This window comes from Limulus polyphemus, unplaced genomic scaffold, assembly GCF_000517525.1.
Source record: "Limulus polyphemus unplaced genomic scaffold, Limulus_polyphemus-2.1.2 Scaffold2116, whole genome shotgun sequence".
NCBI lineage: Eukaryota > Metazoa > Arthropoda > Merostomata > Xiphosura > Limulidae > Limulus > Limulus polyphemus.
In genome coordinates this window covers 151,166-164,703 of record NW_013667726.1, presented here as the reverse complement: position 1 = coordinate 164,703, position 13,538 = coordinate 151,166, and the positions used below count along the sequence as shown (strand labels likewise).

At 36.6% G+C, this 13,538-nt stretch overlaps 1 protein-coding gene across 1 annotated transcript in view; it reads right to left on the bottom strand.

Moving 5' to 3' along the window:
• LOC106465995 (protein casc4-like) overlaps positions 1 to 13,538 on the bottom strand; it is a 53,465-nt gene that overhangs the window by 33,543 nt on the left and 6,384 nt on the right. The window contains exon 2 of the mRNA XM_013926245.2: positions 7,743 to 7,797. Within this exon, the coding sequence (XP_013781699.1) occupies positions 7,743 to 7,797 (55 nt within the window). The remainder of the gene's footprint in view (positions 1 to 7,742; positions 7,798 to 13,538) is intronic.

Genomic DNA, 13,538 nt, shown 5'->3' with positions numbered 1-13,538 from the left:
CCCATTCCAAAGGCCAACCATCCTGTTAGAAAAATAAAACTGTCTCAGCTGAAGATGACTTCTACCTTGCCCAAATTTATATTTGTGTCCCCTAGTCCTACTATTGTCATTGTTAAATATAAAAAAGATGATACTTCAACATTATCAATTCCCTTTACAATCTTAAACACTTCAATTAGATCCTCTCCTAATTCTTCTTTTTTCAAGAGAAAACAATCTGAGAGATTTCAGCCTCTCAACGTATGACAAACCCTCCATCCCAGGCACCATTCTAGTAACCCTTCTCTGAACCCTTTCCAACAATTCAATGTCTTTCCTAAGGTATGGAGCCCAAGACTGAACACAATATTCCAAATGTGGCCTAACCAGTGACCTGTACAATGAGAGTATAACCTCTTTAGACTTGTATTCAATATTTCTATAGATACAACATAAAATCATATTTGCCATACTACTAGCAACAGCACACTGCTTGGATGGCTTTAGAGACTGATCGACTATTACACCAAGATCCCTTTCCTTCATAACGCTATATAAGTTATTCCCATATAAATTACTTATAATTCAAATACAGGTAGCAACACCCAAGACCTTAATATTATCTGCAAATTTAAGTAATTTATTGAATATTTCTTCATCTATGTCATTGATGTGAGTCAAAAAAAAGCAAAGGTCCTAAGACTGAGCCCTGAGGTACCCCACATGTGACATTAATCCAGTTTGACTGAACTACATTTGTGACAACCCTCTGCTTTCTTTCATCCAGCCACTCTTCTATCCAATTTGCTAACTTTTCTCCCATGCCTATAGAGATATTTTTTTTACAAGCCTTTTATGGGGCACCTTGTCAAATGTTTTCTGAAAATCCAAATACACCAAATCTACACCCTTACCCTCATCTACATAAGCAGCAACCTTTTCAAAGAATGTTAAGTCTGCAAAGAATATATATATATATAGTGTGAAAGTCTTGAGTAGTAAGATATGTTTATGCAGTCCATTAACAACATAATGTGTCCATGGTAATAAATAATAAAAACCTATTCACAAAATTGAAGAATGTGTTCACATTCACGTTAATACAAGGAAAAAACAACAAAGCTGATACATACAAAACAATCATTAATGTAACAAAATGTTATTTTGCTGAAAACAATCACAGATTTAGAGATAGTATTTTAGTATTTCCAATAAAAAGTTAGTTATACTAATGTTAAGTATATGAATAAATTTAAACAAATGTTCATATGATCAATATTATACATGATTTGATAAACAATTATGTCCTCTAGTAAAATAATTATTGTCCTTTCAGCTTCAGGTACTGTCTTTCTTGGGATTAGGCCAATATTTCATCTGAATGTCTATTCAACTTTTCTCAAGAAAACTTCCAATTGTTGAATGACAAATAACAACTGAAAGTGAAGACAGGTGAGTGAGAATGAAGCAATCAAACTCATGAACACAAACAGAGATATAGCATATTGAACAGAATTTGGACAATGGTAAAGCAGAATATTAAGTGAGATATAATACAAAATACTCAAATGTCAAGAGCAAAATGTCACTAAACAGACAAAGCCAGTCAGGAAAGATATCAGCCTAGACTTAAGAAAAATGTGTGACTGAAGTTACAATTTTCCTAAACTGAAAATATATTTCTGATAGGTACTTACCACTTCTCACATAAAGGCTTTTCTTGTTTAGTGCTGCCCTCTTTATGCACACATTTTTTACTCGTCATTAGCCTTGATACTCCCACCTACCCCACATATTTAATGTGGTACAGCTGCACTGTAGTATGCAAATAATCATGTGACATCCCTCCACCAATAGGAGCACTACACAATCTTGTCACGACTGGCTTAGGCAAAAAAAAGAAGCTATGGAAGTGGGGAGGTAGGAGAAGTGTGATAAAAGGTATCTGTTGGAAGTATATTTTCAGTGTAGGAAAACTGTAACTGCCACATTGAACTGGTGGAAGGACTGGTGCAAAAATTACCTAGATGAGCACCCTTTAGAAAGCATTCAAAGAGGGCCCATGGAGTGTAACATCTCTTGGTAGAGGAACACACCCATGGGAGATCGTACCACATCTGGAACAAATATACTCTTTGCCTCTTTTGAAAATACATGTTGCTAATTTGGGCAGAAAAGGAGCACATCAAATACTCAATTGGATGGTGTAGATTGGATAGGGTGGGAAACTCCAGTCCAAATCCAGGCAGTATCGGGTATTTATCATCTGGTCCATAGTAGGAGAAGGGTCCCTACTGTTTTCACCTCAAGAAGAGGAAGCAGAAGGGAAAATGGGTTCCATTTTCCTATCATAGTCACAGCACATGTGTGCAGACCCAGTACAAAACCAGCATCAGGCCACCTAGAAACCTGACAGCTGGGTGACAGTAGGAAGGGATAATACAAAATGGTCATTCGCTCAAGTCCAAACCCTGTGGCATTGGGAATTTATCGTCCATAGTAGGATGAGAGTCCCCTACCAACCACATTTCGAGATTTATGTTGGTTGGTACAGCTATAATCCAACATCAGGCCACTCAGTAACCGACATCCAGGCAATGGTAGGATGAGGGGTTCCAGCTGGAGGGGTGAACTGCATTTTGGTGGATCATCTCCAGTACAAAACTAGGCAATGTCTGGTATTTTTCTTACTGTCTGTGGTAGGAGGAGAGTTCACACCAACTACACCAACAAAACACCACTGTCCTACTCTCAACTGAATGGGACTGAGCACACTCAGAAGGACGCCTTCATGGTCCACCACCCCACCAACTAGGATATGGTAAGTGGTAAAGGCTCCCATACTCCACTTGAAAAGAACATGGTGGCAAGTCCAGATGAATGCAACACTAAAAGCAGGCTTGTATCAATTTATTCAACCAGAAAGGAAAGATAGGCAGCTATCCAAACACTGAGTTGGTATGGTCTGGGACAAGCTTATATATGATGCAATAAATCTTGAAGATGAACCTACTAGCAGTCTTGTGGAGCACCCTATCTCAAGAGTGGGCATTATAGAGATGAAAGGCCAAACAATGCAGATTTACAGATTAGTATATTTTGACAGGCACCACTTGCCACAGAGCAGGATTCAACATGTGAAATTGAGCCATTGTAAGGAAATAAAGAAATATAAAAACACTAACCCATTCACAGTTGAACCAAGTTGTTAAGGATGGCACTGGGTGATACTTGGTATCCTGATGACAAGATTATCAAATGATGAAGTTAATGACAGATGAAGGTGTATGCTGTGGTCCACATGCCAGCCTGGATGATTTCTCCCAATAGGCAACAGAAGTGGGAGCCTGGGAGAGGATGAAGTGCTGGATCTGATGCAAGGATAATGGAAAAGACATTGGGAGACAAGGAAGAGTAAGCTGTAAGAGTAATAGGAGAAATATCTCAGGTGGAGGAAGGATTCCAATGGATAAACAGGTGAGAAAGAGAATTAAGAAAGAAGCTATGCAGGCAATATAGCACCAGAGAGCTCGAACAATACAAAGAAGATGATCCGGACCTGAATGACAATAGAAATGGGAATGGAAAGGGAGAGAAATAGTCATGAATGTGATGTCACATTCTGAAGTTGCCAACATCCTAGGAAAAAACTGTGATCCAGAAGAAACATAGGTGCTGTGGTATGTAAAATGTCGAGGGCAAAAAACACATCCAACCACAGGCAAAAAGAAGCACAAAAAAATAGGATATCCAGGGCAAGTGGTCCACTTAACAGGTAACCAAGGGTTCAAAAGTAGGTTGGGTAAGGGCCAGCAGAACCACAAAAAGGTCCCAAAATGGAAGTGGCATAGAACAAGGTGGATGAAGCAGATGAAAGGCAAAAAATAAGAGGGGAGAACAGAAGAGGAAAACACTCTATGGAAAAGGGAAAAATGAAAGGTACTGGAAAAGGCTGCCAGATAACCAGTCATGGTAGCCACAGAAGAACCACTGTGAAACAGAAAGGTAAAATTGTCAAAGACATGAGGCATGCTAGGACAGGAAGGGAGGGAACCATGGCATAGTGAATGATTGTGAAAAACACGCCATTTACCCTGAGACACCAGTAAGGATGAATGATAGACTTAATGGGAAAGAAGGGATGATACATGTGTGGAGAATATAGACTGCCTGGCAAGGGTCCAGAAAAGTGGGATGATGCACAAATGACCAAGGTTGTTGAAACAGAGAGCGTGAAAGAGGAAGTCGTAACTGAGGAGAAGATTGAAATAGGATAAAGACAGGAAATGAAAGCTGAGCAGGCCAGAAAGGTACAATGAGAAGGACTAGACACAGAAAAGTATGGGGAATAGGAAGGAGAAGAAAAGGAAGACAGGCATAAAAGTAGAGGATGGACTAATCCTGTCTGCAGGCATCTACTGCCAAAGTCACTGGATGTGGAATAACCCACTGGGCACATGACCATCGGAACACCTGATAAACGAGGTACCACTACATGAAGAGAATCTTGTCAGGAATATTGATCTGCAACAAGATTCACAGCACCCAGAACATGACATCATACTAGGTGTGCAAGATGTGAATGAGCCCAGAATAGGAGTTCAAACATTCGAAAATACACATATATGGGTGCTCCATTGTTGATTGATAGAAGACACAATGGTCGAAATGTCAGAATGTAACATGACTAATCTGTCCCCTGTTAAAAGTTGAAAATGATCCAAAGCTCAATGAACAGCAAGAAGTTGCAGAACATTGATGTGCAGAGCTGACTCGACCAAAGGCTTGTGATTTATAGCGAATGTGGAATTGCTCTCCAACCTGACAGAGAAGCATCTGTAAAATGATGCAATCTGGGACAGGGAGATAGAAGAGGAATGCCTACTATAGTGTTGACCCTGTTTGAGCCATCAAGCTAAACAGATGTGTAGTGAGGGTGGTAGAAGGAGAACTGAGTCCAGGGGATCTTGAGCTGAATTCCAGTTATCGTGGAACACCCACTAAAAGGCTTGCAAGTGAGCACAACCCTAGGAAATGAGGGTTTCCATGGAAGCCCAAGTCTCCAAAGGAGAAAGAACTTTGCATGTAGTAAGAGAAAGAGAGAACTGACAGTTGAAAATCAAGAGCTCCATCAATCTCAACTAAAGAGGAGAAGGCTGGGCCTGACAAAGATAGGAGTTAAAGAACCCTCTCAAATGGATAATAGAGTGGCCTTGAAAAATATTTCAGAGAGATGATGGCAGAAAACCAGATCCTGTGGAGGAGGGAAAGAAATGGAAAATGAGGATCAGGGAGATGGACTGATAAAATGAATGGAAAGTCCTACATATAACAATTCAAGTATCTAAAAAACTGAGGTGAAGTCATACCATAGATGCATAAACCTGGCTAAATGTGCTTTGAACTCACCAGAAACTACAGTATAGTTACAGGTATCATTGATGGCGGAGTACTTGGCAATGAGTAATTTGACAATGAGCTCCAAGACCCAGGAGAAGGGGAAAGAAGGGGGATAGAGGGAAAACATAAATGGGAGAAGATGAATGCTGTGGAATACACAAGACCAAGGTGGAAAGGGAGGAGTGCTGATGAAAATCCCTCACCCTAGACTTCAATGAGTCAGGAAAATCTCCAGAAATCACTAGGCATAAAAATGGAGCCATGAGTAGGCCCATATTAGCTAAAAATATGTGTCTCAAAAACAAAGGAGCCAAGGATGTAGGAAAATAGCCAAGAAAAAAAAGTGAGCTAATGTGGAACACAATAGGGAGCGATTATCCTCCAACAACTCCTCATGGAAGCTGTGGATAGCCCTGAATATGAAATGGACAGAGGAGAGGTAATGCAGGATGTTGGTTATGATTAAACAGAGGTGGGAAATTTGGGCTGGGGAATTATTTCACAGTGGTATCAGAGACAGATTTCCATACTGGAATCAAGAACCCCAAAATCTAAGAATATCCATAAATGGAAAATCCAAATGATTGTACATTGATTGTACGAGGCATGCTGACCCCAAAATATGATAATGCAAGAAACAGGTCCACACATACTGTGATCTCAGGAGAAGGAAAAAATAAAAACAGTTAAACCAAAAAAGGAGCAGAATTTAGGAGGGAAGGAGAGGAATCATTAGAGACAGAGGATATAAACAAAAGGCAACATACCTGTGATACCATATCCAAGAAGGCTGAAAACAGTCTGGGAGCTTCCACAGTAAGAATTCAGAATTGCATAGCAAGGGAACGAGAAGGAAATAGGCCATCCAAATCTGTGTCTTCCCATAGAGGTTCCCCAGAAAAATGGAAATCTGTACTGTGATCAAGAGACACAGCAGGCCACATAATGGACCCCAACTCACAATGCCCTAAAAATCAATACCTTCTCAACAGAAAGTGGAAAGCACAAAGCCTAAGGAACTGCAGGCTGAAATGCAGTGACAGTATTAACAACAACAACAACAGTTGTTGTTGTGAAATTCAGAAATTAGAATTCAACTTAGAGTGGATAATGACATAACAACCTACAGCATCTAGTTTCACTATACAAACACAAAAACTTAAGAAAAACTAGAAACAACTAAGAAAGTTGTTAACATATTAAAATGTCAATGCAAAACACAAGCAAAATTTTGAAACATCTGCACTCTACTGTGCCAAATCGAGAAGTGAAGATTGGGTTTACAATATAAAGGGAGCCATCTATGAGAGGAGAGAGTTTTGTGTTCCTATTGGTGAAGGGTTGTCGCATAATTATTTGCATGCTACAATGCAGCTGTACCACATTACACACATAGGGTAGGTGGGAATATCAAGGCTAGTGCATATAGAAGGCAGCACTGAATGAAAAATGCTATTATGTGAGAGGAGGTAAGGTATCATATCGGAAGCTACTGGACATTCCACTGTAGAACATTAAATAGGTATGTTACTGATCTTTAAGAGTTTCTTTCAACTAAGCAAAAAAATTATTAATGGAATTTAAGAAAAAAGTAGACTTAAAGATGTAACTTTGGGGCTTCTCAGATTCATAATTCAAAGCATTTGCTAGTTGTTATACATTACTCATATTAATATATTTTCTGCCTGTCCAAAATTGGTAAAATGTGTTGTTAAACAGAGTCAGGTTTTACACTGTTGATGTCTGATTTTTACTGCCCAATTAACCTTTCATTCTAAACAAAAATTACATGAGAACCAGTACAAGTTTTTGTCAACAAAGCCATGTACATAATGAGATCATTTTACCTGAATGATGGCATTGTTTGTACACATGTAAATTCCTGTTCAGGTCAACAGCTGTCTATTTATTTTGCTACGTGAGATACATGCAATTCTGTCAAAGGATATTACACTAGTCTAAGTTCCGTAGTGGTCAACATATGGGGTAACTGGCAGAGCATATAAATCTGAATAGTTTAATGATATAACCATAATGTTAGAAGTTAATCTATGCACATTGGACATCCATGGTGTCAGAGTTTCTAAAGGAGTGAGAAACCACAACTTAAGTAAAAAATAAACTGATTTCAATGTGGTATACTGCTCAAGGTGGGCAAATGGGAGCTTTTGTTTAGTAGCTTATGATTCACAACAGTAAAATGTATTACCAAAATGATGAATAGGACTAATACAGAAGCAACTGCTTGTTGTTGTTGAAAAAAGGTACTATTTCATTTTGTTGTTGTTGTTGAAGAGGCACTAGTCAGGTTAAGTTAGCATTAACTCAAGTTGTGTGTGGTACTAAAATTTTAAAAAGCTTACCTTGGAAATTTTTTGCTTTTTCCTCAGCATTTCGTGATTCTTCTTGACAAGCATTCTAAAAATATATGTGAAGACAATTGTCTATATACATGTGTATTATACAATATTTTGCAAGGTCAAAGTTAAACATATTTGCACTTTTTATAGCCAGTACTCATAAATTCCCAAATTACATTTATATTTTCATTTATGGATATATAACCCTACAGAAATTCAACATTAAACATTATTCTTATATTTTTATTGTGTACAGATAATAAGTAAACAAATTTACAACTCATAAACTCCTAACTATGGAAATTAAATAAAGTTACACTTCCTTACTGTACAAGCTAATGGAATAAAAAAACAAGTGAATGCTTGCCTAACATTAGATATGCTTTGTAATATTAATTTCATCATATCTTATTTTTCTGCAACTAGTGTACAATAATATCCATATTCAGAGATATTCAGGTTATTTATTTAAAACTTTCATGCATGTAATTAATACATTCCCAGTAAATTGGATGTTCAAAGGTCATAAACATACACTAATTCCTTTTCTTATTTAAAGGTTACACACTATAATGGTTATCCCATAGAAGCTTCTACCAGCTTGACTGTGCCTGCTCCCAGGGGTGGGATAAACCCAGTTCAGAGAATGATAAGGACATTTATACAAGTCAATACTGAGCCGTGAGGTTTTCCTCCTTTGCTATATGTTATTTGGAATAGTCAATGACATATTCTGAAAACTGTGGGATAATGCACTAGGTCTGACTTAAATTATTAAATTATTCTTGCTTCCATCCTTGTCCTGTGCAGGTCTGTTTTGTTTCTTTCCTTGCCCTGTGCTTTTATTAATCTAAGTAAGGATATCGAGTTAGCTAAAATCAAATCAAACAAAAATGATGAAATAGTAATTTAAAAAAATTATATTACCAAAGTACATGTATCTAGCTCGGAGTTTCCCCCAGTTATTTTTTGCCTTTTCATCTGGCTATTTATATTTGTAGACCTTCCTTTTTTTAATGTCCAAACAGTAAGTGTTTCATCCATTACAGTTTGTCAGAAATAAGACAATATTTTTAACTCTTCAATATTTTTCATACATAAAGTGGGTTTGTTATCCTATATTTTTTATTACTAATAAGTACCATACTGCTTAGATTGTCTTGTATGAAACTAGTGGATGCTTGAGTCCTGTTTCTTTATCCATTTAGTCTTAAATTAAAACACTCTTTGTGATTCAGATTATTTAATACTACCAGAAATACAAGGCATACGACAAAAGCAGAGCTTGATTTTAACAGTCGTCCAAGAAGACTAAAAACTTCCTTATACACCCATGTTGTCCGACACACAGCTAGCACCCTGGAGTTCAACTGAGTGTGAATGGCTATGTGTGCTAACACAGTACAGTGTATACAGCTCAGTTAGTTACATTACCACACTTTTCTCTTTACAGGTTAAAGATTTTACAGTTAGCAAGATTTATTTTTAAAACAGGCACAATGTTTCAATCACTAGTGTGATAATTATCAAGTAGACAAGTTTTAATGGTAAAAAACGTTTAGTATTTAAATCAACATTTAACCAATGGAAAAAAAAAATGTAATAAATATATACTTAATCAGTAGGTAAGCTCAAAATGAAACTATTACCACATATTGTATTGCATGTTATTTGTATGCATATACATGAGCAAGCGGGCAGAATATTTACTGAGATTAGTTTCTAGTATAGATCAGACCAGTCTGCAGGGGAAGTGATGGGTTCAAACACCCCACCTAGTAACGTAAATTAATACATGTACATGCATTGCTAACACCCATTAAATACAGCGATCTCTGACCCAAGAAGAAAACTTCATAATATGTATGATAAGTTAGATTAACATTTTGATTAAAGTTTTGATCAGTACAAAACAGAATAACAATAAATAAAATAAGACTAGCTTTGCCTTTATCCAGGTCAATACAAACTATGAATATGAACAACAATACACATCATTAGTGTGTGTGTGTGTGTGTGTGTGCATGTGAAACACTCAGGCATTGTGTACGTATTACGTTATAGCAGTACGTGTGAGAGTTAAGATGCAAGTCTGGTCTTACTACAGGCTGTACTTGGTGGGCAGACCAAACTGGTTAGAATGAAAACATTGAACATGATTGACCAAGATCACTGTTCTGTTTATTAAAATTCTAAAAATCATTGACTGTTTGTTTCCTTTAAGACACTATGTAACATTAGCATCATTTGGGCTCATTTTTTCCAATGTAACTAAACTTCCCGGGGAAATAAGACAAAATTAGTTGAATAAAGATGCCAACTAAATGTTAAATTTACTTTTTGGAAATAAACAGGATATAAAAACATCAAAATTTTAATAAGTGGGTCTTTGTACATCAATATTGTCATAATTGGATCTTTTTGGAAGGTCCATGTTTTTCTTTTTCGCACAACCAATATAGTCTTCTGAACAACCTCTGAATGAGAACCTGAAAATTTCCTTAAAATAAAGCCCTGAAAAAATGGAATAATGCCTATGAACAAACTTGGCAAATTCAAGTTTGATACTACTCAACCAATGCTGAACTTTTTAGGATAGGGGTAAAAAAAGAATACAAGTCTTATAATCAATAAACATATATATGTGTTGTAATTGTTCTGTTTTTTTTTTTGGCTTGTTGCCAACATCTATGAGCAATGGTTTCATTCATAAACCAAAATGCTATTTTAATATACAAAGCCCGAGTTGATCACCTTCACTGACTCCTAACACTCAGTAACAGTGGGTTTTACCATCTTCACAAATTATATTTTCCAGGTTTCAATTGAAAACATTGAGAAGAAAAATGTAAAACTCAGAAATTAAGTGAAAAGTTGATTTTTATTGAAAGCAGATCTAGTCCTTTTGTTTTTTAACTAAAGCCAACTGATTAATATTAACTTCTGGTCACAGTAAACTAACTACTTATGAGTGGAACTAAAAATTAACCTGGTAATGAGTATAGCTAATTAATTATATCTTTTTTTAGTTCTTACTTATAAAGAGACTAGAATGCATTGTTTCATCAGTAAGGCCCCATACAAAATAAAGACTGAATGGCAATGGCAAAAACAAAACAAATGAACATTGTTATAATACCATTCAGCCTCCTCAGTTAATTTTTATTCAAATTAGGCCTCTTATAATCAGTCATGTAATTAGAAATAAAAAATTAGTAGTACTCATTCAGTTTACATTTGCAAAGTTAACATTTTCCCTACCTGAAGATGTATTTCAGATAGATGCTTATCTTCCCAGAGATATCACCTCCCATCATTGCCAAAATTTCATATTCACGCTCCAAGTCATTAAACAAAACTCCTACATCTACACATAATAACAGTCTATGATGCAATCAACAATAGACTGTACCTCTACACCATCCTTGAGAACATTGTGTTTACCAAAAGCTCATTCTTGATGAGGCAAAAGAGACCCACCAGAAGTTGGGAGGAAGGGTGGGTGATTCTTCAGAGAGGTGAGTATTTATCTGAAACACATTTTCAGATAAGAAAAATGTTAACATCAAAAATGCTACTCACTTCTCTACAGAACAGATAACTAGAATCCCATACTAGTTTGTATAAAGAACAGATAACTAGAATCCCATACTAGTTTGTATAGTTTGTATAAAGAAATTTAAACGATGAGCTACTTTCTGAGAATATAGTGACAGAAACAAAAACTCATGCAGTGTGTCACCCACTAGAGGCAGACTAGAGGGAGCATCACTTAGTAGTAGACTATATTCATTTCATGCAGGGAATGAATACTCTTTGCATAATACAAGTGGTAGTGGAAAAAGTACTATCAAAAAATCTTCTACATGGTACTAAAGTGTTGCAGAGATGGGCAAAGTGTAAATGCTGCTCAATGGCATGTATATCTCATGTATGTTTAGTGTGGCTACAGCAATAAGTCAAGTCATAAAATACATGAGAAATACTTATTAGAATAAGCATGTACAAAGATGAATAATCCCATATCTGTGTCCTGAGGAGAATGCAAGACCCATCTAGCTGTCACAGCCACCAGGAATGGTTTGGTAAACAACTTCTGAGATGTAGGAGGACTATCCACATCAGCCTCCCCTTGTGCAATCTCTGTGAGAATGCCCTAAGAATTTAGCTAAAAACAAACTGATGTGAGCCCTGAATGGCAAATAAAGCTTTTAAAAGAAAAACTGTAGGAACCAAGTGGACACAGAGTAAAAGCCAGGCTTTCACAAGACCAAAACTGAGGGGTGGTTCCAGAGACAACTGGTCACTGAGTCACGTAGTGGCTAGCCTCTTGGTAGGGTGGACACCAGGAAGGAGCCACAGGATGAGGAATTCCTCAAAAGGTCTGTATAAAGGATGGGTGTCAAATAGAGTTCCATGAGATAAAACTGTGTGAATCTAACTCCAGATAACAAGTATCCCAAAGAAGCAATTCTCAGAATCAAGCAAAGTGAACCAGGCATCAGCTAGAGAAGCAGATGGGACAAGATGTAGAAATGCAAAGTCTCCAAAGGAAAGAGAAAAGAGGATGACAAGTTAAGAATGTAAGTAGAAAAAAAGATGAAGAAAAGCAGATTGTGGGTAAAAAGAGTCAAAGGTATAAGAAAAAATCTCCAATATGGGAAAAAAGATTCAAGGGATAGGAGCACTATTAAAGAAGAAGAATTACAACCATAAGCCAAAAAGAAGGAATCTTAAGTTCAGAAAGGATATGGCAACTGTGAGTCAACACTAATCACAGACTGATAGAATCTGCAATAATGCTAAATGTAGGTGAAAGAAGAAGAGTGGAGAGAAAAAATCTTGTGAATTGAGGTGCATGCAAGAATTTCACCTGAGAACCAGGAAAAAACAAATGTTACATACTTAAGTATTAGAGTATCAAAGAATAAAGGTAGATGATCCGGTCCTCATCAAGGATTGAAGAACCAGAAGTAAATGCAGGTTGTAAGAAGAGCTGGCCCAAAATGTACAAAAACAAGTAATACAAACCCAGAAGGAGTACAGAAGCAGAAGGCTGCGAATGCTGGGTCTGAAATGAGACAACCATGTGATGCACAATGGCAGTAACATTGTTTATAATCTGAGTAATTCAAGTAGTTGCCATTAAAAAAAGACAACACCCATGAAGAAGAATCTGGACTTTAGGAGGTTTCAGAAATGTGTATATATATACAAGAAATAAAATTCAATAACATCCCAAAGAATAAACTGATGGAAAGTAATATTACTATAACAAATATTATTTTTAATAAAGTAGATCTGATATACCATACTGATGAAATTAGAATTAATTATCAAAATCAAAACACTGGATTAATAATGATAGAGAATATTCCTGTCAAAGAAATGATACCACAAACCCTGGAAAACATACCAAAATCTCCTACTCTGATTAAGAGAAGACATAACATTAATGTAAGTAAAGGTAATAATTGATATCAGAAGCTCTAGCTTAAATATTAAAAAATTCATCGTCCTCTCTTATAATCAGCTAGAGTACCCCACAGAAGGCATAGCTACTGGAAAATGTGAGAATCGAGAGACCACTCCATCGGATAAATTTTGTCTGGTCGAGAAAGATGATCCGTGATAAGGTTGAATGCACCAGGAATATGACACACAAGTAGATGAATACCAAGCATGTGGGCCCAAAAATGGAGATCCAAGGTTCAACAACAAATATGCCCATCGTGCTCTATAAACTTTTAGAAATGTTTTCTAAGACTTTGCGTACTTAAATTTTAATTATATCCTACC